At 40.9% G+C, this 25143-nt stretch overlaps 1 protein-coding gene across 1 annotated transcript; it reads left to right on the top strand.

The window, feature by feature from the left end:
* Window positions 1-2465: 2465 nt before the first annotated feature.
* Window positions 2466-9811, top strand: RSAD2 (radical S-adenosyl methionine domain containing 2). The gene is made up of 6 exons (XM_075863897.1): window positions 2466-2818; window positions 3752-3913; window positions 4551-4780; window positions 6966-7115; window positions 7713-7745; window positions 9438-9811. Exons 1-6 carry the CDS (start codon window positions 2509-2511, stop codon window positions 9600-9602), a joined length of 1050 nt encoding a protein of 349 aa, XP_075720012.1. The 5' UTR covers window positions 2466-2508; the 3' UTR covers window positions 9603-9811.
* Window positions 9812-25143: the final 15332 nt, after the last annotated feature.

The raw sequence follows: 25143 nt of genomic DNA, 5'->3' as shown, positions 1-25143 counted from the left end.
AATTTGGAGGTGTGCTTTGGGTCATTGTCCTGTTGTAGGATGAAATTGGCTCCAATCAAGCGCTGTCCACAGGGTATGGCATGGCGTTGCAAAATGGAGTGATAGCCTTCCTTATTCAAAATCCCTTTTACCTTGTACAAATCTCCCACTTTACCAGCACCAAAGCAACCCCAGACCATCACATTACCTCCACCATGCTTGACAGATGGCGTCAGGCACTCTTCCAGCATCTTTTCAGTTGTTCTGCGTCTCACAAATGTTCTTCTGTGTGATCCAAACACCTCAAAGTTCGATTCGTCTGTCCATAACACTTTTTTCCAATCTTCCTCTGTCCAATGTGTGTGTGCTTTTGCCCATATTAATCTTTTCCTTTTATTAGCCAGTCTCAGATATGGCTTTTTCTTTGCCACTCTGCCCTGAAGGCCAGCACCCCGGAGCCTCTTCACTGTAGACGTTGACACTGGCGTTTTGCGGGTACTATTTAATGAAGCTGCCAGTTGAGGACCTGTGAGGCGTCTATTTCTCAAACTAGAAAATCTAATGTACTTGTCTCGTTGCTCAGTTGTGTAGCGGGGCCTCCCACTTCTCTTTCTACTCTGGTTAGAGCCTGTGTGTGCTGCCCTCTGAATTGAGTAGTACACACCGTTGTAGGAAATCTTCAGTTTCTTGGCAATTTGTCATGGAATAGCCTTCATTTCTAAGAAAAAGAATAGACTGTCGAGTTTCACATGAAAGCTCTCTTTTTCTAGCCATTTTGGGAGTTTAATTGAACCCACAAATGCAATGCTCCAGATTCCCAACTAGCTCAAAGGAAGGTCAGTTTTATAGCTCCTCTAAACAGCAAAACTGTTTACAGCGGCGCTAACATAATTGCACAAGGGTTTTCAAGTGTTTTCTAATCATCCATTAGCCTTCTAACACAGTTAGCAAACACAATGTACCATTAGAACACTGGAGTGATGGTTGCTGGAAATGGGCCTCTATACACCTATGTAGATATTGCATTAAAAACCAGACGTATGCAGCTAGAATAGTCATTTAGCACATTAACAATGTATAGAGTGTATTTCTGATGAATTTAATGTTATCTTCATTGAAAAAAACTGTGCTTTTCTTTCAAAAATAAGGACATTTCTAAGTGACCCCAAACTTTTGAACGGTAGTGTACATGAAGCCGGAACACTCCTTTAAGTTGCTCCTTCTTCACAGGTACCTCTGTAACTTCTGTAGTATTTTAGTATTCAGTGTACTAAAATAATTTAAGAACCACTGCCTCAAAGTGGATCTGTCATCATACTGTGCTTCCCGATTTAATGGCAGCATAATACGGGGACAGGTCTGCTCTCCTGTTAACCAAAATGATCCAAAAAATTATTGTGCTGTTTGGATAATAGGAGCTATCAAAGAATACACCAGACTCATAGTTATAATCCGCTGTATTCATGAGAGAAGCGTTCCTTCCAGTGTCGGATTAATTGTTCCATGGACCATGGGCTGTTGACACAACATGGGCCCCCTCCTTCTCCCTTACATGCAATGTAAGCATTGCTCTGTGTGAGCATTATACTGTATGGGGGCATCTTTGTTGGCTTTATACTGTATGGGTGCATCTATGGGGTCGTATACTGTATGGTGGCAGCCATGGGGGCATTATACTGTGTGGGGGCAGCTATTTGGTATTATACTGTGTGGGAGGCACTATGGGAGCATGATACTGTGTGGGCTGAACCGGGTGCGTATGGGTGGGGATTGGGTGGGATTAGAGGCATGGCTTAAATGGAAAAAAAAATTGTGCACTGCGCTCGTCGCATTGATTGTCCCTCTTTGTGATACTTGAAAGTTGGGAGGTATGGATTAGATCTCAATCAGTGGACAGTAAAACTTTCACACTCTTAATCAGGGGCGGACACACCATTGGAGAAACCTGTGCAGCTGCACAGGGGTCCAGTAGGTAAGGGGATCCACTGTCACCTTAAAGCAGCCTTATTCTGTCTGTTAGATTGCATGTAAATGCTTGAGATGATGAATATAATGGCTAAAAATTACTGGTGGATTGTTAGAGAGACATAAGGGGGGTGATTTATGATGAAATATTGGAGTGCAAGTCTCCAATATACTATACTGTTCTTGCAGAGGGGCCCTCAGCTGTCTGTGCCTACCCCTGCTCCTTTTCTATCTACTGCTACAACTGTTTACTCACCTACCTATATTGATGGTGTGAGTAGTCTAGAAATCTTGCTATTTCTGATCATCTTTTCTGTTAAGGTATCAACTAGCAAGAACTCTCATTTTTCATCTTTTCAGTCTCAAGTAAACATTTGTAATGGAAAAACATGTAATTATATGGTGTGCCACTAGAGGCGATGATGAGCAGGTTTCAGATTTTTATTTCTAAACAACGGAAACTGAAACTCAAGCTCATGACTTTTCAGGTAGGAGGATACAAAGTAGCATATATAAGGAGTCAGATATAGAAAACTGTACTCAAAAATTACAACGTTTTCCAAGATGATGTCCCTGTGTTTGCTCCCTGTTCTAGAGATCCTGACCACGGTCTGGAGGAATATGACATTTCTGCTGGAATGTATGAAGATGCTTTCACCCTGGTGCTGGCTGGAAGTATTTGGAACAAGGAAAGTTTCTTCTCCAAAAATCAATGGATGGCGAGATCCTGGTCAAGTAAAGCCCGTCAGTGTGAATTATCACTTCACCAGGCAGTGCAATTATAAATGCGGTTTCTGCTTTCACACTGCGAAAACTTCTTTTGTGTTACCCATAGAAGAAGCCAAAAAAGGACTGACAATGCTAAGAGATGCAGGTGAGTAAGTGATGGCTGGAGAACTGCGCTATGATCTTTGCTCCACATGTATGTAGAATACAGAAAGCAGATTGTGTGCAAATCTCTTTTTTTTTTACCACCAAAAAGAGTCATCTTTGGCTCATGCCCTGTTATTGGGGCATCTTTGGGTGCCCCTCTGTTATGTGGCATCTTTAGCTGACAACATGTTATGGGGAACTTAGATGTGATCGGTAACAGCTCAATCCTGTGTGTCAGAGACATTGTGGATCCACTGTCTCTGAACCCGTCAGTGCCGCTGACCTGATGGATACAGGTTTCAGTGCTGGATACAGCTGCTCTGTATACAGGATACAAAGCAGCTGTATCTCAAAAAGTAAAAATTATTTTTAAATGCACAAAACACGCTGATAGACATTTTTTATCACAATATATATATATATATATATATATATATATATATATATATATATATATATATATATATTTCAAATGTTTAGATAGTTGATGGCACTCTTCCAGAAATAAACATATGCAGTTGGTTGGTCAATTTTAATGTAGCATACCAAAAAACATATAGCAGCAATAATGTACGACTGATGCACTGAAATGGGGTCATCCTTGGCTGGTCCACTAGGATAATCTTTGTTTGATGCACTGTAATGGGGGCATCTTTGTTTGGCGCACTGTAATGGGGGCATCTTTGTTTCACACACTGTAATGGGGGCATCTTTTGCCAATGCACTGCTATGGGACCACCTTTGGCTGATGCCCTGTTATAGGGGCATTTTGGCTGATGCACTATTACGGAGACTTCTGTAATAGTATCAATCTATAATAGTATCAGCCAAAGTGAGTACATAACGGTGCATTTGGTTGCCTTGATAGCAGTCAGGAAGGGTAATTTACAACTTTTGTATCGGTATCTAAATTATTCTTCATTCTTCTTTCTAGGTATGGAGAAAATAAACTTTTCTGGAGGTGAACCATTTCTGCAGGAAAGAGGAAATTTTGTAGGAAAACTTGTTGTGTACTGCAAAAAAGATCTGAAGTTGCCCAGTGTCAGCATTGTGAGCAATGGCAGCATGATCACCGAGAAATGGTTTAAAAGCTATGGTAAGTGAATGACCTTTATAATGTGATCATTTTCCTATTTAGTGGCCATTCAAAAGAGCATGTTGTACCATTGGAACTTTTATCACATATTGGCTATTTTAATCGAACAAATAAAAGTTATATAATATAAGACCACATACTTTCCTTTCTCCCTTTCCCCAAATTGTACATGTTTTAGTAATTAGTTGTGTTCCTCATGAAATAATAATGCTGAAGCACATTTTCTTAGAACTCTGTGTTGTGCCGTTCCTCTGTTATTCCTCCTAGAAATACACAAATACATTGACAACTGGTCGTTACCATTCCCCTTGTCAATGAGACGTGTCCCTACACATACTGACACTGTCCGATCAGTGCTGACGATGTTAGAATGGGTATTTGTTCGGAGAAAAGATGCTCCACGATTGATATTTAATGGGAATGCAAGTAGTTACTAAAGTAGACATGTCAGGAGAACTGAGAGGTCCTCTTTAAAGAGGAATTGCTGTGCAGTGACTGACCCTCAGGCAGGGCATGAAGGGAAAAGGGATAAAGTGTCATGTCAATGCATTCTCAAGGCTAAACGTTTAAAGGAGAAAACATTGATTTCTGAACACAGAAAAGTAAATTATTCAATGGCATGTACGGTATTTTCCAGGAGAACATTTGGATATTCTTGCTGTGTCCTGTGACAGTTTTAATGAAGAAGTCAACAAACTCATTGGCCGAGGACAAGGAAAGAGAAATCACGTGGAAAAACTGATGAAGATCAGACAGTGGTGCTGTGACTACAATGTGGCCTTTAAAATAAATTCTGTAATTAACAGTTACAATGTCGACGAAGACATGAGAGAGGAAATTACCATGATCAGTCCAATACGATGGAAGGTATGTTGGTAATTGTTAAAAATGGATTTGAGAGTTTTTGATACCAAAAACGATTTGATACATTCTAGGTTACAGTGTGTAATGTCTTAAAGAGGCTCTGTCACCAGATTTTGCAGCCCCTATCTGCTATTGCAGCAGATCGGCGCTGCAATGTAGATTACAGTAACGTTTTTATTTTTAAAAAACGAGCATTTTTGGCCAAGTTATGACCATTTTCGTATTTATGCAAATGAGGCTAGCAAAAGTACAACTGGGCGTGTTTAAAGTAAAAGTACAACTGGGCGTGTATTATGTGCGTACATCGGGGCATGTTTACTACTTTTACTAGCTGGGCGCTCTGATGAGAAGTATCATCCACTTCTCTTCAGAACGCCCAGCTTCTGGCAGTGCAGACACAGCCGTGTTCTCGAGAGATCACGCTGTGTCGTCACTCACTTCCTGCCCCAGGTCCTGCATCGTGTCAGACGAGCGAGGACACATCGGCACCAGAGGCTACAGATGATTCTGCAGCAGCATCGGAGTTTGCAGGTAAGTCGATGTAGCTACTTACCTGCAAATGCTGATGCTGCTGCAGAATCAACTGTAGCCTCTGGTGCCGACACGATGCAGGACCTGTGAGTGACGTCACAGCGTGATCTGGCAGAAGCTGGGCGTTCTGAAGAGAAGTGGATGATACTTCTCATCAGAACGCCCAGCTAGTAAAAGTAGTAAACACGCCCCGATGTACGCACATAATACACGCCCAGTTGGACTTTTACTTTTCAACACGCCCAGTTGTACTTTTGCAAGCCTCATTTGCATAAATACGAAAATGGTCATAACTTGGCCAAAAATACTCGTTTTTTTAAATAAAAACGTTACTGTAATCTACATTGCAGCGCCTATCTGCTGCAATAGCAGATAGGGGTTGCAAATTCTGGTGACAGAGCCTCTTTAAATGGGGTTGTCCGTTTTGAACAATTCCCTTTTATTAGAAGGGTCCTCCAGCAATAAACAGATTGCCCCCCCAGTGATCAGCTGTATTCTGCAGAAAGTGTTCAATTTCCCTGCAGCGCCAACACAGGACAAATGAAGCATTACATGGTACACAATAAAGTCAATGGCTCGTTCATGTGATACACGGACATACTGGATCCCCAGAAAGAGAGATGCTCTTTGTAGCTGTTCAACACTTGCTCGGCCAAGCGTGCATGTGTTCTCAGGGAGAAAGCCCCTGCCGACTCCTCTGGCAGCGACTTATCTACTAATGAACAGAAGGAACGTGCATGTTTAAATTCAACATGCCCAACCTGTCTATACCCCGACATCAGCCGACGGGGGAAAGTCGGGACACCACCATACACATTAGAGGGTCGGATTGTCCAGCTGGAATTGGCAGGTTAGGCCGACATACATCTAATGTGTACGGCCATCTTCAGTCTCATTGATGGAGCTTTATAATGTGAGAATATCCTAATGTAGATCTATGAAAATCACTCCTTTAACAACACAGTTTACTGTATCCGTAGTAGAGAATTCCCTGCAGTTTCCCCCGTCTGCAGAGACAGGCTGTATTGACCTCTACCCACTGCTCTATGGACACTATGCAGACTGCTATATACAGTCCCTGCTTTATGTAGATACAATTTTCATTTGACCCTGCAGGCCTATTAAAAAAACACATCTGCTTGTAAAGATTGGATTTTATATACTACTTTTTCATTACTTAAAGGGAATTTATCATTTCAACATGACATTAGTCAAATCATTTATTATAAATAAAAACGTAATTAGTTTGACGGTGCCTTTTTCCCCTGTTATTTACTTTTAACTTTTCATATTAAATTACAGACATGAAGTATTACAGTTACATTAGAGGCTGGGGGTTATAGTGACTACATGACAGATCTATTGTACTGCTGGAGACTAGATAGGCAGGATAACACCACTGAGAATGTACATACCTAATGTACTTAAAGCTGTATGCAACTCCCTTTCCAAGTTCCCCTTTTTAAGGAGATTCTGGTCATCAGTGATAAGTGCAAATACACATTGCCATACTGAGGTGAAGATATTGCACAGAGTAAATTGACAAGAAATGTCCATGTAGCTAGAAGCTGTAGTGTCCTGACGTTACCATTATAAAGAATAACCATTATTCACTACCAGAGTTATCATGTAATGTGTAATTTTCATTACTTCTTAGGTGTTCCAGTGTCTCATTATTGATGGTGAGAATTCTGGAGAAGAAGCATTGAGACAAGCTGAAACATTTGTCATTGCCGATGATGAGTTTAAGGGTTTTCTGAATCGTCATAAGGACATTAAATGTTTGGTTCCAGAATCTAACCAACAGGTATTTATTGCAGCCCCCAACATTATCTCTATTATTTTTTTCCATCTCATTCTAGATGCCAATATAATAATTTAAAGAGGCTTTCCGAGGCTAAAACTTTGATGGCCTATACATCGGATAGGCCAACAATGTTTGATTGGTGGGACTCCAACTAGCTGACCTTTAGTACCATGTACAGACGTGCCACTGTGCCAATGAAGACATTGTGGCATTCATTTACTTCTGGTGATTGGCAGTGGTCCCATGGGTCAGATCCGATCCCACCGATTAAACATTAATGGCCTATTCTAAGGATAGTCCATCAGTGTTTTAGTTCCAGGAAAAAAGTCCCAGCTTCAGTAAATCCCTTTATCGCTAGATATTTCCGACATCTTCATGTCCTTTATATATGAAAACAAATAATGGATTTCTAATGTGCCCCTGTGCAGCTTTGTATTTCCAACTGGCAATAGCTATTGTAAAGCAACTTTACAGTCTGACATATTTACGCCATGTAGAAGTATGCAAATGTTACAAATCAACAGTTTTAGTGCTAATACTTGACACTTTATATTTGACTGTCTAACATGTTTCCTTTTTTTCCCCATTCTCTTCTAGATGCGGGATTCATATCTGATTTTGGATGAATATGTAAGTCGATACAGATTTAAACTGAATTGTGTATTATGTAAGATAAGGTTATATTTTCTAAGGCCCAGGAAGAAATAAGTCTTATAAAGGGGTTGTCCGGTTCAGACCATCCCTTTTGTTAGGAAGTTTCCACAGCAATAAGCTGATCACTGAGTGTCCTGCCTGTACCCTCAACGATCAGCTGTAACCTGTCAGAAAACACAGTAGTAAGCGTTACATTCCCTGGTAGCGCTACCACAGGGTAAATTAAAGGGATTGTCCACTACCAGACAACTCAGGACCTATCCACAGGATAGGTCATCAGTACATGATCTGTGGGGGTCTGACACCCGGACCATGCACCGTTAAGCTGCTCCGGCTGCCTCTGTGCACCGGACATCCATGCCGGAAGCAGTTGGCTCCGGTCATGGAATAGCGGCCGAGCTATTCACTATTTAAGTGAATAGGAGCATAGCTGCAGTTCTGAAGCATGGCCGCTATGCTATGTTTGGAGCCAACTGCTTCCGGCTCCGTACATTGCATAATCTGCCATAACAAGCAGCTGATCAGTGCGGGGTCCGGGTATCGGACCCACACCGATGATATACTGATGACATATTCGATGGATAGGTCATCAGTAGTCCACTAGTGGACAACCCCTTTAAGCATTACACAGTCCTCATTGAAATCAATAGACTGCCTGTGTAATGCACGTATGTGACAAGTCCTACAGTTGCATAACTAGAAAAATCTGGGCCCCATACCAAACTTTTGAATGCCCCATCTTGCACATTTATGAGACTTTTTTGAAGCATTAAAGGATCAGAGCATACTGGTATAATGCTACCACACACACTATCAGCCAAAGAAGTAAAAACCCAGACCCTTAAAAAAAAAAATTCTGACCCTCCAGATAAGACCCCAAAATTAATTACGACCCAAGATCAAACCCTAAATATATTCAGACTTCAAATGTATTTCAGACACCAAATTTAATTCAGCCGACAGACCAGACACCTAAATAAATTTATACCCCATATCAGACCCCTAAATTATTTAGACCAATCAGATCCTAACATTAATTTAGACTTAGACCAGACCCCTAGATAAAACCCAAGACCAGACTCCTAGATCAGATTCCAAACCCTTAAATCAGAGGCACGCCAAACCCCTAAATCAGACCCCAGATCAGACCCTTAAATCCATAAATCAGACTTGTGTGCCAATAACAACTAGTAGAACTGTGAATACAGCTCTGGGAGTATAATAAAACCTAAAACACAGGACCAGTACTAAATAACTAATAATTTTACAAAGTTACTCAACCTTTTATGTAGATTAATTGTATATATATATATATATATATATATATATATATATATATACATATATATATATATATATATATATATATATATATATATATATATACTGGTGGAAATTCTCTTTAAAGCCGGGCATTCTATAAGAATAGCAGAGAAATATTAAGGAAAATATTTCCAAGTCAATCATATCAGGCAAAATATGGCAAGTGTATAAAACAGTGGCTGATGTAAATGGGAAATATCAGCAGTAATAAACCTGCTCCCATCACTGCTCGGCTGAAGGTCCAGTCAGGTTATGAGGAGAATACCTATGAGATGTGCTATTCAACTACACAAGGGCTCGGACATATTCATCCTATTCATTATTTTAATTTCCCTTTTATTCTAGATGCGTTTCCTTGACTGCAGAAATGGCCGCAAAGATCCATCAAGGTCAATCTTGGACGTTGGTGTCGAAAATGGCATAAAGTTTAGTGGTTTTGACGAGAAGATGTTTTTTAAAAGGGGAGGAAAATACGTGTGGAGCAAGGCAGATCTGAGGTTGGATTGGTGACCAGTGCTCAGTGTCTACTGGAGTTGTAGGACATTATATAATGACTTCACTTCATCCTATTATCTAAAATAAAACCATCTTCCAGTCTTATATGAAGAGACATATTGTCCCACCGAAGAGCTGGAGCGACAACATTTCCCATTGCTTTCGGAAGTTTGTCTATGAATGAAGCATGAACTCCAAGCAAGATCAACATCAATGAGAGTCAAGGAACATGAATTTTATGCTCCATAAAGTGAAGTAGTGAAGTTTTTATCAGACTGTAGGAAAAGCCCACTCGCAATTTTAATTGAGGGTATTTATGGTAAAAGACAATATTGTAGCGTTAATGTAATGTATATTCAGGAAAGGTTTAACAATTATAATGCTTATGTTTACCGAATGGAAAGAAATATAAGTAATATTCATCTCACACCAAAAACTAACTGCCCCCACATCATGCACTATAATAATTTCAGTTAATTTATACTCTAAGCAGCATAGAAACTAAATCTGTTAATACAAGAAAACCATCAGTAAGCAGGGCAGATTCCGTTAATTATAGCTTTATTTCTATTTCAATCATATCTTATGAGAATACCAAGGGCTGTGCAGTTCATTGACACATAAATATCACATACACGCTATAGCTAGACATACATTACTATTTTTTTTCTATCTGAATGCTAATTGGGGAAAAGGCCATACAACAAAATATGCTTTCCATAATATTTTCTCATAGAAATAGTTTGTATTGAAGAAATATTGTGCATTTGCATTGCCCTGCATGTATATTTCTCAGAAGATAGTAAACTGAACATTAGAATTGTAGGATTCACCACTAATTGAGAAAACTTTTGTAGAATTAACTATAAGGCTGGGTTCACACGACCTATTTTCAGGCGTAAACGAGGCGTATTATGCCTCGTTTTACGCCTGAAAAGACGGCTACAATACGTTGGCAAACATCTGCCCATTCATTTGAATGGGTTTGCCGACGTACTGTGCCGACGACCTGTCATTTACGCGTCGTCGTTTGACATCTGTCAAACGACGACGCGTAAAATGACTGCCTCGTCAAAGAAGTGCAGGACACTTCTTTGCTACGTAATTTGAGCCGTTCTTCATTGAATTTAATGAAGAACAGCTCAAATTTACGGCCGTCAAAGACGCCTCGCAAAACACGAGGAGGAGCAATTACGTCTGAAACGACGGAGCTGTTTTCTCCTGAAAACAGTCTGTAATTTCAGACGTAAAAGGCAGCTATCGTGTGCACATACCCTAAGTATTCCAACCAATAGATCAGATTCCCATCCTTCACAACCCATTGTTTTTAGTACTATGAACGTAACTATTATGGTTCAATTAAATGGCCACATCAGGGAAATTATATTGACAAACGTATCTTTCCCTCAGCTGTTTCGGGGTCTCAGAAGCCGGTGAAGAGACATGCCCCTTAATGGTCTCGGAAGCCGGTGAAGAGACAAGCCCCTTAATGGTAATCATTATGTGTATTGCCACCTGGAAGTGGGTCTGTTACCCCTACTGACAGGTTTGTTTTTAGTACTTTTATTCCCCATGAAATAACAATTCTGCAGCATCTTTTCTTAGAACTCTACATTGTTCTGTTCCTCTGTTATTCCTCCTAGAAATGTATGAATAAATTGACAACTGGGTGTTACCAATCCTATTGTCAAAGGGGCGTGTCCCCACACATTCTCACTCTGTCAGCACTGATTGGATATTGTCAGTCTGTGTAGAGACACGCCCCCAACTGGTAACACTCACTAGTCAATTTATTCATACATTTGTAGGAACAACAACAGAGGAACGGCACAATATAGAGCTCTAAGAATTATTGTTTTATAAAGAATACAAGTATTTACTAAAACAGACAAGTCTGGAGAAATGACAGGTCATCTTTAACACATACATTAAAACTAGTCTGATTCAAATATCAGCAACTGGGGTATTCATATGTTAGTGATCCAGTGTAAATATAGTATTAAGATATTATGGGTGGGGGCTGCAGTCATATTGAAGTTTTAGTGTTGAAGCCAATCAGACCTACAGCCCATTCACGCCATAATAAGGACAGGAGACCATCAACAGAAGCTTGCTGATGGTTTCCATGTAGCAACAGGATTTTTTTTTTTAACACTACACATTATTATGTATTACAATAAATGCTTTAAGTAATATTTAAAATGATGTATTGTATGTGGTGCTGTTGCATAGGACAAAAAAAAGTATTTTCATAGGTATTTTTATATTCATAGATATTTTTATATTTAAAGTGTAATTTACTTTTTTTTATTGCAACATCCTTCTGATTATGGATTATGTTTGTTTTATAAGATTACTTTAACTGTCGTGCACTTTAATACGTTACTGAATAAGTTTACATATTTTTGAAAATGTATTATATTTTGAATTGTCATATTGCAAGATAAAGGCTTGATGTTTTGACTGTTTTTATTGTTACTATTGGTATTAATAAGGTACACACAAGTGTCGTGATGATACCGCTCAGTTTTCCATTATCACACCGCAGCAATATTATGGAAACGCTGTGGAAATAATTGTGAATGCTTGAGAAAAGCACGTGTATTCACCTAAGGATCTCTGACACACCATTCCATCCAGGGGGAATACACCTTTATATTATTAAAGCTTACTGGTGTATTTATACTCGCTGTTTTTGCGGCAATTTTTAATATTTTACTGCAATGGAAAAAAAATAACAGCAAAAACTGCTTGAACGCAGCATTGTTTTGGGCTCCCGTAGAGGTGTATGGGGCTCTACTGTACATCTGTATGCCTCTAATTTCATATGAAAGCACATAGAGTTTTTTCCTGTTGGATTCCGTACAAATCCAACAGAAAAAACGTGTACATTCTCTATCGGATGCCAAATGTACAGAGGTATAAGTAAGCATTGCGTCTGGAGAAGAATATCTCTGCACACACACAGTCTGACAGAACCTGTATGGAATAAAACAATATAGTGTTAGGAGATCCTCTGGCAGGAAGGAGGTGAAGGGAACAAGTGAGCCCTAATCTACCCACCGCCCTGTCCCTGCCTACTTGCAACGACCCGCCCTAGGCGACGGGGTACAACTTGGCGGCGGTCCCTACGCTGACTAAGTGCAAGGGGATACAAACAGGGCACAAGCAAGGGAAGGGGCAGTAGCCCACGGAACACCGTGAGGAAACGGAGAGGTGAACGAGCCAGTCAGGATCGGTATGTAGTGGAGTATACAAACGCAGAGCACGGAGCAGGAAGCAAGCCAGGGGCAGAGCGAAGCAGGATAAGCGGGAACTGAAGCAAGGCAGAAGCACGGCAGAAGCAGGCTGGAGCAAGGCAGCAGTGGGGCCAGGAATCCAAGAAGAATAACAAGCAATGAGGAAGGGAAAACGGCAGGTATAAATGGACAGGGGGCGGAGCTAACTCCGACTGACCAGGCCGCGATAGGCTCTCCCACTCCTGAGCCTGCCACCCTGATTGGTGGGAGCCGGTGTCAGTCTAAGAGGTCTGGCCTCAGGTGTCGACTGATTAATCCTGGGAGTATCCACAGACGTAGTGCCTGGCAGATCCTTTACAACCTAAGAAAAAAAACACTGACTTTCCTAGTCAACCGAGATTCATCACAGATTATCATGAGGATTGGAACATAATGCTAGCTATTTTGGACAAACATTGGCATGTTCTGAAAACGGATGTTGGATCTTGAAAAATTTTTGGGAGATAAAGTTCCTTCAGGTTATCGTAAGGGCAAAAGTATATCCAACCTTCTCGTTTCAAGTCATTTTTCCCGTACAAAAAGCAAGCAAACAACTTTCACACCAGGATTTTATCCATGCAAATTGTGCAGGGCCTGTAGGATATTGAGAAGTACAAAAGAGTTTCTGGATGGTTCGGGCAAAATTTGTACTATCAGAGAACATATTAGGTGTACATCAGTAGGTGTGATCTACTGCCTGGAGTGCCCATGTGGCCTCAGGTATGTAGGCAGGACTAAAAGGGAACTGAGGATCAGAATCATAGACTATATTGGCTCAATTTTAAATTATGAGAAAAATCAGTAGGAAAGTCAGGCACAAAATAAGCCCTTTACTCCGACCCCAATTGCCCGGCACTACAAACAAAATCATAATTTAGTCTTAAAGGCTGGGCAATTTGTCAACTTTCAATGGGTATCAGAGGGGGCAATTTGGATGAAGCTCTTCTGAAAAGGGAGAGTCAGTGGATTTTTCAGATGAATTCTGTTAGCCCATATGGTCTTAATGAAAGTTTCCATTTTGGTTGCTTTTTGTAAAAAAATATTTTCAATTTTTTCATTTTGATAATGAGGCAATTTGGAATCAACCATATTATTGGAACTTATAATAAATTACAATAAACTACACCCTTCTGAAATGGTAAACTCAAATATAATGGAGCCCTTTTTGAGGTTCTGCACAATGTTATTTATTGGTATACAATACAGAGATTCCTTTATTGTCTGTATGAAGATCATTTTGCAGATAAAAGAAACTTTTGTACAAACCATTTGACTCCATATTGTCTATTATATTGTTAATTATCAATTCGGAAACTAGACTATAATATTCTTTACGTGATAACCTGTTTCTGTAGAGTTATATACATCTAAATCTCTCATTTTGTTTATAAATACATAATAAAGAACAATTAACAGGACACTGTATCGAACTTATCCTGTTTATACATACTGATACATTGCATTCAACTTCACAAAATTCTATTGGCCCTTGTACCTGTCAATCAAGATTTAGCATATTTAAGGGCGGCTAAACCGGCGGTTGCCACCCCTAGAGGAAGCCGGAATGCCGGCGAAACGCGTGTCGGGTGCATAGCTATTTTTAAAATCTAATGTTAAGGTCCATCCATCTATCCTAACTATCTGCAACTGATATTCTAATAAAACATGCCTGCAATTCGTTCTCACACGCCGCCTCTGCCTTCAGCAAGGTGACCGGTGAGCGCTGTGAGTGAGAACAACCATACCAATAGACACTGTCAGGTGATCACATCACTGACAGCTGAGAATTCACTCACCCTTGGTAGCGGCTCAGAGTCAGGTCAGCGGCGCACATAATCTAGTCATCCCGGGAACACCACTGTGCTGCTGCCTTTCGTTCCTCCCGTCTCCGGTGGTGTGGATGATAAGACACTGGTTCAATGTCTATAACCTGGCAATAGCATTCAACACAGAGTGCGTGCAAGTATCGCACTCGAGATACAGGCTGACTACGCTGCTGCTATAGCTCTCATACAGCTCACTTAGAGCAATCAAAAACTTTTATCATATGGGCATAGAAATACAGGCATTTCTGAAATATTTTGAAAATGGTTTATTTTTTAAACAAATAACAAGGTGATATTTAGATATATACGCTGTCTACCCTTGCAGTTTATACTGACAATTTTTTGTATCAATGGTAATGGGTGGTCTTTGCAATAATACCATTGCATGATAGTAATTTTGGATAGTAAGTTATTGACAAGGCAAATGGTGTCCCTTACAGTGTGAGATTGGGGGTCATCTGCACTAAAATCATATTTGGACCTACATGGGATAATTTTATCAATTTACATACATCAATTATTTACAAGTTCTTTAATAAAGTTTATTATTTTAATACACCAATTTTCAATTAAACCACAACTCTTTTCCCTCTCTTCCCTTTTCCCTAATCAATACTGTAATAAATCTCCACAAGTGGAGTCAATAAATTCTGTTCTGCACTGATTTCCGAACTTGTTAAGCAACCAAACCCCTTCAAAGCTACTCAAAGATTTTTGTCACTACCAGTATCAAGGGGCTTTGGCGCTCAATAGCTCACTACCAGCTTCTTCATTCTGGAAATTTGTGTTGGTCCAAATTTAGGGACCCCACTGATGTGATCTTCTGACATATCATATATCAAGTATATTTGTATGGCATGTTCAAAACCCTTTTTATTTTGCTAGGATTTACTGAGAACTGAACGTTAATATTCTTTTGGCCACTAGGTGGTGCAGTAATAGAACTAATGCTGCTCATTACATCAAAAAAGATAAAAATAAGATGGACCATTTTTCTTCCTTGTGTGTATGTTTCTATTGTATTACTCTCTCAACAAATGTTATGAAAGTAAATGGAAGTTTATATAAACACTCTAGCTTAAAACAAACCTAACTTTTCAGATAACTTTTAAGCGGATATATATCTGTTCATAAGGAACAACACCGATTCCTGCCATTATATGACTTGCATTTTGCATTTTTAGCAGATTTCCCCCCTGCAGGCTCTATCTTTAATTCTCAGTTGTCTCTGAGATAGTGGGCGGAGCCTAACGGCTATCATGTCTTCTATACACTGTGCACATACAAGAGGAGAATCCCGCTCTCCTATTTCTATCTATCACATATACTGTATATAGTAGCAGCAGCATGGTGGAGATTATACAGCACTTTCTTGATCCCGCAGAACTCAGTGTTTCAACGGTGCGTGAGTAGGCTTCCATGCCAACGTATAAAAAATGGGAACTCAGCACTCCAATGTATTATGCAATAAGTGATATTTTAATTCACATATAGCGAAAAATATAAATCCAAAATTAGGTTTAACGTTTCGGTCTATACATTCGACCTTCTTCAGACACGGATTACATCCGTGGATGTGGATATGCGGCGCTTGCGACCTCGGTCGCTGTTAGGTAATGGCGCTCAGAGATTATACAGCAGTAATGAGCAGTGTAGATAAGAATTTCGCACTGGGGTGACCTAGAAATCTTACCGGCAGCCTGTGTCTTTCTCACTCTGCTCCTGCTTCCTCCTCCTCCTGCTCACCCCTCTTCTCCTAATAGACTTATATTGGCAGAATGTCTGTCTCTCCACTCTCTGTTCCCTGTCCCTGCTTACACCTCCCCTCTCCATAGACTTGTATTAGCAGTGTGACTGTGTCTCTTTCTCTCTCTGCTACCTCCTCCTGCTCCCCCTCCCCTCTCCATAGACTTGTATAAGCAGGCAGTGAAGAAACACACCCCCACCTTCTGCAGTCCGCCTCCTCTGCTCTGTTACCAGGAAGGGACTTTGTTTGACAGCAGGGGTGGACAGCAGATATAGAGTGCCCCACATATAGACCCCTGTAGATAGTACCCCACAAATAGACCCCTATAGATAGAACCCCCATCTGTAGATAGTGGCCCCTGTAGATAGTGCCCCTGTAAAGTGCCCCACATATATCCCTCTGTAGATAGAGCCCCCTGTAGATAGTGGCCCATATAGAGCCCTCCATCGATAGTGCCCAAAATATAGCCCCCTGTATATAGTGCCCCACATATAGCCCCCTGTAGATAGAACCCCCCTGTATATAGTGACCCCTGTATATAGTGCCCCATATACAGCCTCCTGTAGATAGTGCCCCACATATAGCCCTCTGTAGATAGAGACACTCATACTTGCCATTCAGTGCCTTTTAACGATGCTTTGAAAGGCTCTTAGTGCCAGGGTGCCTTGCCCTGCCATTCTGTGCTTGCGTTATTAAACGGAACGAACTATAGACGCAGATACAATTATTGTACAGAAGGTGGTGGCTCATCTCACCTCATGGACGGTTTGGCCCTGGTCTTACTAAAGATTTATAAAGTGATAGAACTATATTCTGGTCATGTGCATCTGTGCCTCTTTGTAATTTCCCCTTCTCTTGCTTCAAATAGACCTCTAAAGACAATTCAAGTCTGGTTATCTATAGGTGGGGCATATAAAAAACTGAAACTCACACTGAGTTTTTTGACGAGGTTTTTGGGGCAGAAACCACACCAAAAAACTCCTCAAAAACCGCCCGAAAATGCCTCCCATTGATTTCAATGGGAGGCAGACGAGGTTTTTTTCCACGAGTAAAAAAAACTCGTCGTGGTAAAAAGAAGCAACATGACCCATCTTGAGGCGGTTTCCTCCCGTTTCAATGAGTCAGAAAGAGGAAAAAAAACCCTCGACGAGTGTTTTGACGAGTTTTTTTCAAACCACTGTGCAAAAACCTACTGGAGCAGTTTTTGCAGGAGGAATTTTCCTCCTGCAAAAAACTCCATGTGAACACAGCCTTAGTGGTTTTGTGATGAGGTTTTAGGCTGCCCAGGTTTACACACAAGAATTTATAAAAACTGCACGGACAGTTCATTGGCCAGGATCATACGCACAGTTTTGGTGCATTTTTTGGCTCAGTTATTTGAGCCAAAGCCAGAAGTGGATACAAAGGGTAGTAAAAGGGTAAAGAAAAGACTGATACATCACCTTTATTTTGTGTCCACTCCTATGTTTCTATGTTTGGCTCAAAAAACTGCACCAAAAACAGCATCAAAACTGTGTGTGATCCTGGCTGAAAAACCACATGTAGTTGCAGTTTTTGATTGGTTCTCGACAGCACATCAACCGGAACGTGTGACCTCACTCAAAGACATCATGCACAAGGTAATGCTATTTTGTAGGATGTTCTGACCATCATTTACTACCCACTCTGGTAGAGATTACAATTATCAAATGTGGGATATGTTTTTGTCTGCTAGTGGTTAGATCTGATAGATACTATAATTATGACCATCTCCTGTCATTCAGCAGGGGGGGGGGGGGGGTATCGGCAGCTCATGAATATCAAGGACTCCTTTTACGATTAAAATGCACGTTTTTAAAAAGCTACAATACAGCTAAGCATAAAACTCACAACGCTGAAATCTTCGTCTATGTCACTGCCTCTGAGAGATCAGAATGAAGGTGGTGACAGATTCCCTTTAAAAAATGGTCCAATTAAATGGATCAGGTCCTGAGTAACGTCTTCACATAACATTGCATCCAGCCACTAGTATATATTATTATAGGTGTTGTCCACTTTGGGCAAATTCGACCAGCCTGTTTTGGCCCTTTAAGAACACAAATTTTTTTGTGTTTTTTATCGTCACATTCAAAGAGTATTGACTTTTTTATTTTTCCATGGATGTAGCTGTATCAGAGTTCGTATTTTGCAGAATGAGTTGTATTTTTCAATGACACCATTTGGGGTACAATATTTATTGATCAACTTTTGTTAACTTTTTTGGGGTGTAATTTCGTCATTGTTTTTTGATTTTTAAATTTACGCCGTTCACCATGCAGCGTAAATAACATGTTACCTTTATTCTATGGGTCGGTACAATTACAGCGATACCAAATGTGTATCGTTTTTATGTTTTACTACTTTTGCACAATAGAACCAATTTTGTTTAAAAAAATTATTTCTTTTTACGTCACCACTTTTCAAGATTTATAACGTTTTTATATTTTCCTTGATGTAGTTATATATGGGCTTTTTTTTTTGCGGGACAACAAGTATTTTTTATTTGTACCATTTTTGGGTACATAAGACTTGCTGATTAACTTTTATAGAAAATTGGGGGGAGATTAAAAAAAATCAATTACGTTGTTGTTTTTTGCAGTTTTTTTTAATGCTGTTGTTAATATGGTTTATTAACATATTACCTTTATCTTTTGGGTTGTTACGATCGCGCCAATACCATATATGTGTACTTTATTTTTATTTTTAGACTTTTAGTAAGTAAAACCCCTTTTTTTTTTTATGTGCACTTATTTTTATATACTGTCACATTAATGAATTATTTTTTAGCCCCGCTAGGGAACGTCACTATGCGATCTGATAATCGCTAATATAATGTTTTGGTATACTAGTATACCAAAGCATACTGCATGTCAGTGTAAAACTGGAATACAGTTATGGCAGGCTTGGGGGCATTTGTTAGGTCCACGACTGCCATGGCAACCCATCGGCCTGTGACCGTTTTCATGGGCCACCAATGGGTGACAGAGGAAACCCCCTCCTTCGGTAAACCCCTTAGATTCTATAGACCTCGGCATCTAAGGGGCTAAACGGTTGAGATCGAAGGTAACTTTGATCCCGGCCGTCAGAGCAGGACCTCGGCTGTCATTACACAGCTGAACACCCGCTCCGCTATTTGTGTGGTGGAAGGCCTGTAAATAAGCTTCTCCCGGTAAATTAGCAGCCGCCATTTGGCGAATTGAACTACTGTATATAAATAATGCTTATTAAATTTTAAATGCAATGAGTAGTCCTACAATATTCTGATACACTTGGTGTATTAATGCCTCACTGTTTTCAAGATCTCTTCTTGTTGTCAGTGAAACTAAACAATCTTGATAACTGAAATTGATCATGGCTTCGTTTACATCTGCGTCGGGACTCCGTTCATGGGTTACGTCTGAGCTTTCCATCAGGGGAACCCATGTACGGAATCCAAACTGAAACAAACGGAAACTATAGGTTTCCGTTTGCATCACCATTGATTTCAATGCTGACGGATCCTGTGCAAATGGTTTCTGTTTGTCACCGTGGTGTAATAGTCCGGTCGTTTTGACAGAATCAATACCGTGGTCGACTGCACTATTCGTTCAGTCAAAAATAACGGAACACTTATACAACGGTGACAAACAGAAACCGTTTGCACAGGATTCGTCACCATTGAAACCTATGGTTTCCGTTTGTCTCAGTTTGGATTCCGTTCATGGGTTCCCCTTGCGGAAAAGCCTAATGGTACCCATGAATGGAGTCCCGATGCAGATGTGAACGAAGCCTAAGGGTATGACCAGACGTGGCGTATTTCTGCGGACACTGTCCGCATCAATGCCGCACATAATTGCAGATTCTGTTGCGGCTTTGCCTAAAATGGGCATTAAATTGATGCGGGCTAGCCGTTGCGTATTCAGGTGAAGAGGGCTTCCCTTCTCTCTATCAGTGCAGGATAGAGAGAAGGGACAGCCCTTTCCCTAGTAAAAGTAAAAGAAATTCATACTTACCCGGCCGTTGTCTTGGTGATGCGTCCCTCTTTCAACATCCAGGCCGACCTCCCTGGATGACGCGGCAGTCCATGTGACCGCTGCAGCCTGTGATTGGCCTGTGATTGGCTGCAGCCGTCACATGGACTGAAACGTCATCCCGGGAGGCGGGACTGGAGGAAGAAGCAGGGAGTTCTTGGTAAGTAGGAACTTCTATTTTTTTTACAGGTTGATGTATGTTGTGATCGTAAGTCACTGTCCAGGGTGCAGAAACAGTTACTGTCAATCGTTTAAAGAGGCTCTGTCACCAGATTTAGCAACCCCTATCTGCTATTGCAGCAGATAGGCGCTGCAATGTAGATTACAGTAACGTTTTTATTTTTAAAAAACGAGCATTTTTGCCCAAGTTATGACCATTTTTGTAGTTATGCAAATGAGGCTTGCAAAAGTCCAAGTGGGCGTGTATTATGTGCGTACATCGGGGCGTTTTTAATACTTTTACTAGCTGGGCGTTCTGATGAGAAGTATCATCCACTTCTCTTCAGAACGCCCAGCTTCTGCCAGATCACGCTGTGACGTCACTCACAGGTCCTGCATCGTGTCAGACGAGCGAGGACACATCGGCACCAGAGGCTACAGTTGATTCTGCAGCAGCATCAGCGTAGCAGTGGGAGGCAATGGAGAAAGGTGTACGCTGCGGATTTCCACAGCGGACTGTCCGCAGCGGAATTCCAGAGCAATTCCTCCACGTCTGGCCATGCCCTAACACAGTTGTATAGGCCATTATAGGAGATCTCTAATACAGTTAACACGTCCTGCACATTCATGAACAGCACAGGAAATATTTTCAGCCTCTAAATGTAAACACGAATATTTTCATTCACAAACAGCAAGTAGAGATCTTGAAAATGGTAAGGAACTGAAACATAAAATATCTTAGAAAGTTCCATAACTTTTCATTCTACAGTCATTAATTAAAGGGGTTGTCTTAGATTTTATGTATTTTGTTCCAGAAACAGTGCCACTCCTGCACATAGGCTGTGTCTGGTATTACAGTTCAAACCCATTCACTTGAATCAGGCTGAGCTGCAACACCAGACCCAGCCCATAGACTTTAGAGGAGCAGTTCAGGATCAGAAAAACATGGCTGCTGCCACTTCTGTCCACAGGTTTTGTGTGGTATTGCAGTCCAGCCCCATTCACTTCAATGGAGATAAGCTGCAATACCAGATACAACCCATGGACAGGGATGGCGCTATTTTTTTAAAAATAAAGCAGCCATGTTTTTCCAAATGTATTCAACTCCTTTAAAGTTTATTTGCATAAAACTGGAAAATCCCTCCAAGTCTTTATTGGGCATCATTTCTAATGATAGATAAAATTGTGTGGATCTGAAATTTCTTAAAAAAAACCGTTTTCCCCTATACAGTAGATTGCAAAATTCAGAGCAAATTGTAAACAGCAGGCCTTGGCTGAAGCTCTGGAACAGAGGCCGTTGTTATCAGCCACTGACAAAAATTATTTTAAGCAGATGTTGAATTCTTGGAAAAATGATCCGAGGAAATATTTTGGTTTGCCTTATATAGAGTTGTGTATGAGTCAGTCATAACGTTTTCAAAATTCTTCTACCCCCATGATATATGGCTGACGGCTAAAGGCTCCCCACCACAGCACTTACCAGTTCTACAATATCCTATTTTCAGCTTTCAGTCTGCTTGAAATCACAGAAAAACAAAACTTTTTTTTTTTTACCAGTAATTAAAGCCAGAGGGGAAAAAGCTACCAACTACTTTTTATAGAAGAGAAGTTATTTTTGTAAATTGTCCAGCACTGCGGTCCCTTTCATGCAGCCGTTATCTGTCATTTCCCGAAAAACCATTGCACAGAAATAGAGGTGTAGAAAGAGACTGAACATCACGTTCTATTTTGTTTAAAGGGACTTTATCGCCTTATTTTTTCTAATCGGTTTGGATTTTCTCTATATTTTTGTTTTATATCAGGTTTTGGACAGAATAAAACTAAGTCAGAGAACATCTCATTTACTTGTAAGGTAGAGTGTTGTGGGCATGCTCTGTTCTGCAGTCACTGTGTACGGAGGGGGAGGGAGATCTTCATCATCTATTGTCAATAGTGTGATCCTGTGTAATCTGCCTGCAGCTTCATTATATAAGTATTACCTTTCTACTCCTGCCCACTGGTGACAATGTGATGATCATTGACTCTGCCCCCTGTGAACACAGCACAAGCTGAAAAGTAACAGGCAGTCTCTCCCTATTGTAAGGGCTCAGTGGGCAGTGTAAAAACTGCAAAGCCTTAGAACTTTCTCAGAACTTTCTCTTAAAGGGCGTTTTCCAAGACTCTATAATTGACTCCCAGAACCCCTGACAATCAGCTGCATGAAGAAGCCACGGCGCTGTATGAAGGAGCCACGGCGCTCCATTATTGTTTACTCATACACAGCACTGTACATTTGGATGTGGCTGTGCCTGGTACTGCAGCTCAGACACCTAAATGAGAGAGTAGTCAGGAAGTAGTAAGCTGTGAAAATGAGACAGAACCGTAGTTAGTAGACGTGCCAGAAGTCAATACCAGGAGTAGAACCACAAGAACCAAACGACAAATCCAAAGAGCGAGACAGTAGCATAATCCAGGAACTAGGCCAAGGTCAGGATCAGAGTCATGAATAGAGTGAAATAGCAATAGGAACAATAGCTAATGGGTGTACCTTTTTAAACATGATGCCAGGCCTATCATTATTAGCGGGTGCCGGTTGCCCTGGCAAACTGATGCTGCTGGTGTAGAGGAGAGCCGCAAGAAGATCCAGCAGATCTGTGGCTGAAGACGGGACCAGAGGAGGAGGCGTGCAGTTGCCTCTGTAACCAGGTGAGTAACAGCTGGGATTCGGACCCCCACTGATCAAATATAAGGATAGGCCATCAATATTAAGATCCTGGAAAAACCCTTTAATGCAAAATAATATTTTAACTACACCATCGGTCATTTCAGACAAAAAAAAGTAGGATTTAAAGTCCCATTCTTTACCAAGGATTTATCGAGGACCTCCTGCTGTGAAACCTGCACGCTAAGGCCGGGTTCACACGGGACGGATACACTGCGTAAAAGCTGTACGCTGCAGGGAATTTCGGTAGAAAGAACGCACTAAACTGTGGTGCAGTTTTTTGCCTGGAATGTCCGCTGCAGAAAAAGGCAGCACCAGCGGCGCTAGCTGGCTGGCCTCCTGGGATGATGCTTCATCCCAGGAGACCATTGCAGCCTGTGATTGGCTGCATCTGTCACATGGGATGAAACGTCATCCCAGGAGGCTGCGCTGGAGGAAGGAACACAGACTTCTGAGTAAGTATCCAGATTTTTTTTTTTTTATGAATTGCGTTTTTTGCAGCGGAATCGCTGCGAACCCACCGCAAAAAATGCAACAACTGCTAATTGTTGTGGGATTTAGCTCCCTATTTAATTCAATGGGGGATTCCCGTAACAAATAAGCAGTGTTTACGCAAATACAATTGACATGCTGCAAAATAAATTTACGCATCGCAGGATAATTTCTGAGAGTTTTTTCCGCTCAGTATTTACACAGCGTGTGTATGAGATTTGTTAAAACTCATCCACTTTGCTGCTACTGTATTCTGCTGCATTTTTTCCGTCCGCACTTCCGGAACGTGTGGACAAGCCCTAAGGGAAGTCAAGAACAGTGCAGGGAGCATGGTAAAAACGCTCAACTCGGAGCACCTCTTTCTTCTTAGGGAAATCCACTTTCATTAAAAAGTTTATATATACCACAGCATGAGTCGTAATTAAGGACAGTACCACAGAATGAGTCGTAATTAAGGACAGTACCACAGAATGAGTCGTAATTAAGGACAGTACCACAGAATGAGTCGTAATTAAGGACAGTAAATAAAGGTCCTATTATTTTTCCAAAGCACCAGGAACCTTTTCCCACTGTTCAAGATTTTGCATGTAATGGGATCAAATCATTGTTCAGCTCTTATACACGCTGAGGCATATACCATAATTTTTTTTTAATGAAAACAGATTTCCCCTGTAAGTACATCCTTTACATTCATATGAAGGGAAATAGATTCATGTTTCAAAAAAGAAAACCTGTTCAGGATCTGTGTCTCAGGATGGACAATAAAGGCCTAGTTCCCACTGAGTTTTCTGCAGGTGGAAAAATCTGCCTCAAAATTCCTGAAGGAATTTTGAGGCAGATTTTGACCTGCCAGGAGAAAACTTGCCGCGTTTTATGCTGCGTTTTTCTCTGCATTGAGCGTCGCGGGCAAAAAAAAACGCTTTCTCTGCCTCCCATTGATGTCAATGGAAGGTCAGAGATGGAAACGCCTGAAGGGTATGACGCTTCTTTTTTCCGCGAGCATTTTTTTCCGCTTACGCATTTTCGACCATTCTTTGGCGCTGTTTCTGAACAGGGCCTAAGAGGATTACCTTTGACAAACTCCACGTCGCACCTCTCTTTTCATGCAGCTATGTCCTCGGCTGCAAGTTATAATGATTCCTGTTAAGGCTAAGTAGGAAAAGCAGGTGGCTGCATCATCCTTTCCTGGTGTCACCACTGTGATAAACTCCTTACAGGGGCGTAACTAGGAAAGACTGAGCCCCATAGCAAACTTTTGACTGGCCCCCCCATCCCCTGGATGACACACACAGCCCCCCCCTTGTAGATAGTGCCCCCTTATGATT

The sequence above is a fragment of the Rhinoderma darwinii genome, chromosome 4 (genome assembly GCF_050947455.1).
Source record: "Rhinoderma darwinii isolate aRhiDar2 chromosome 4, aRhiDar2.hap1, whole genome shotgun sequence".
Lineage (NCBI taxonomy): Eukaryota > Metazoa > Chordata > Amphibia > Anura > Rhinodermatidae > Rhinoderma > Rhinoderma darwinii.
Note: the sequence above shows the minus strand (reverse complement) of the source record. Positions and strands in the feature narration are given on the sequence as shown.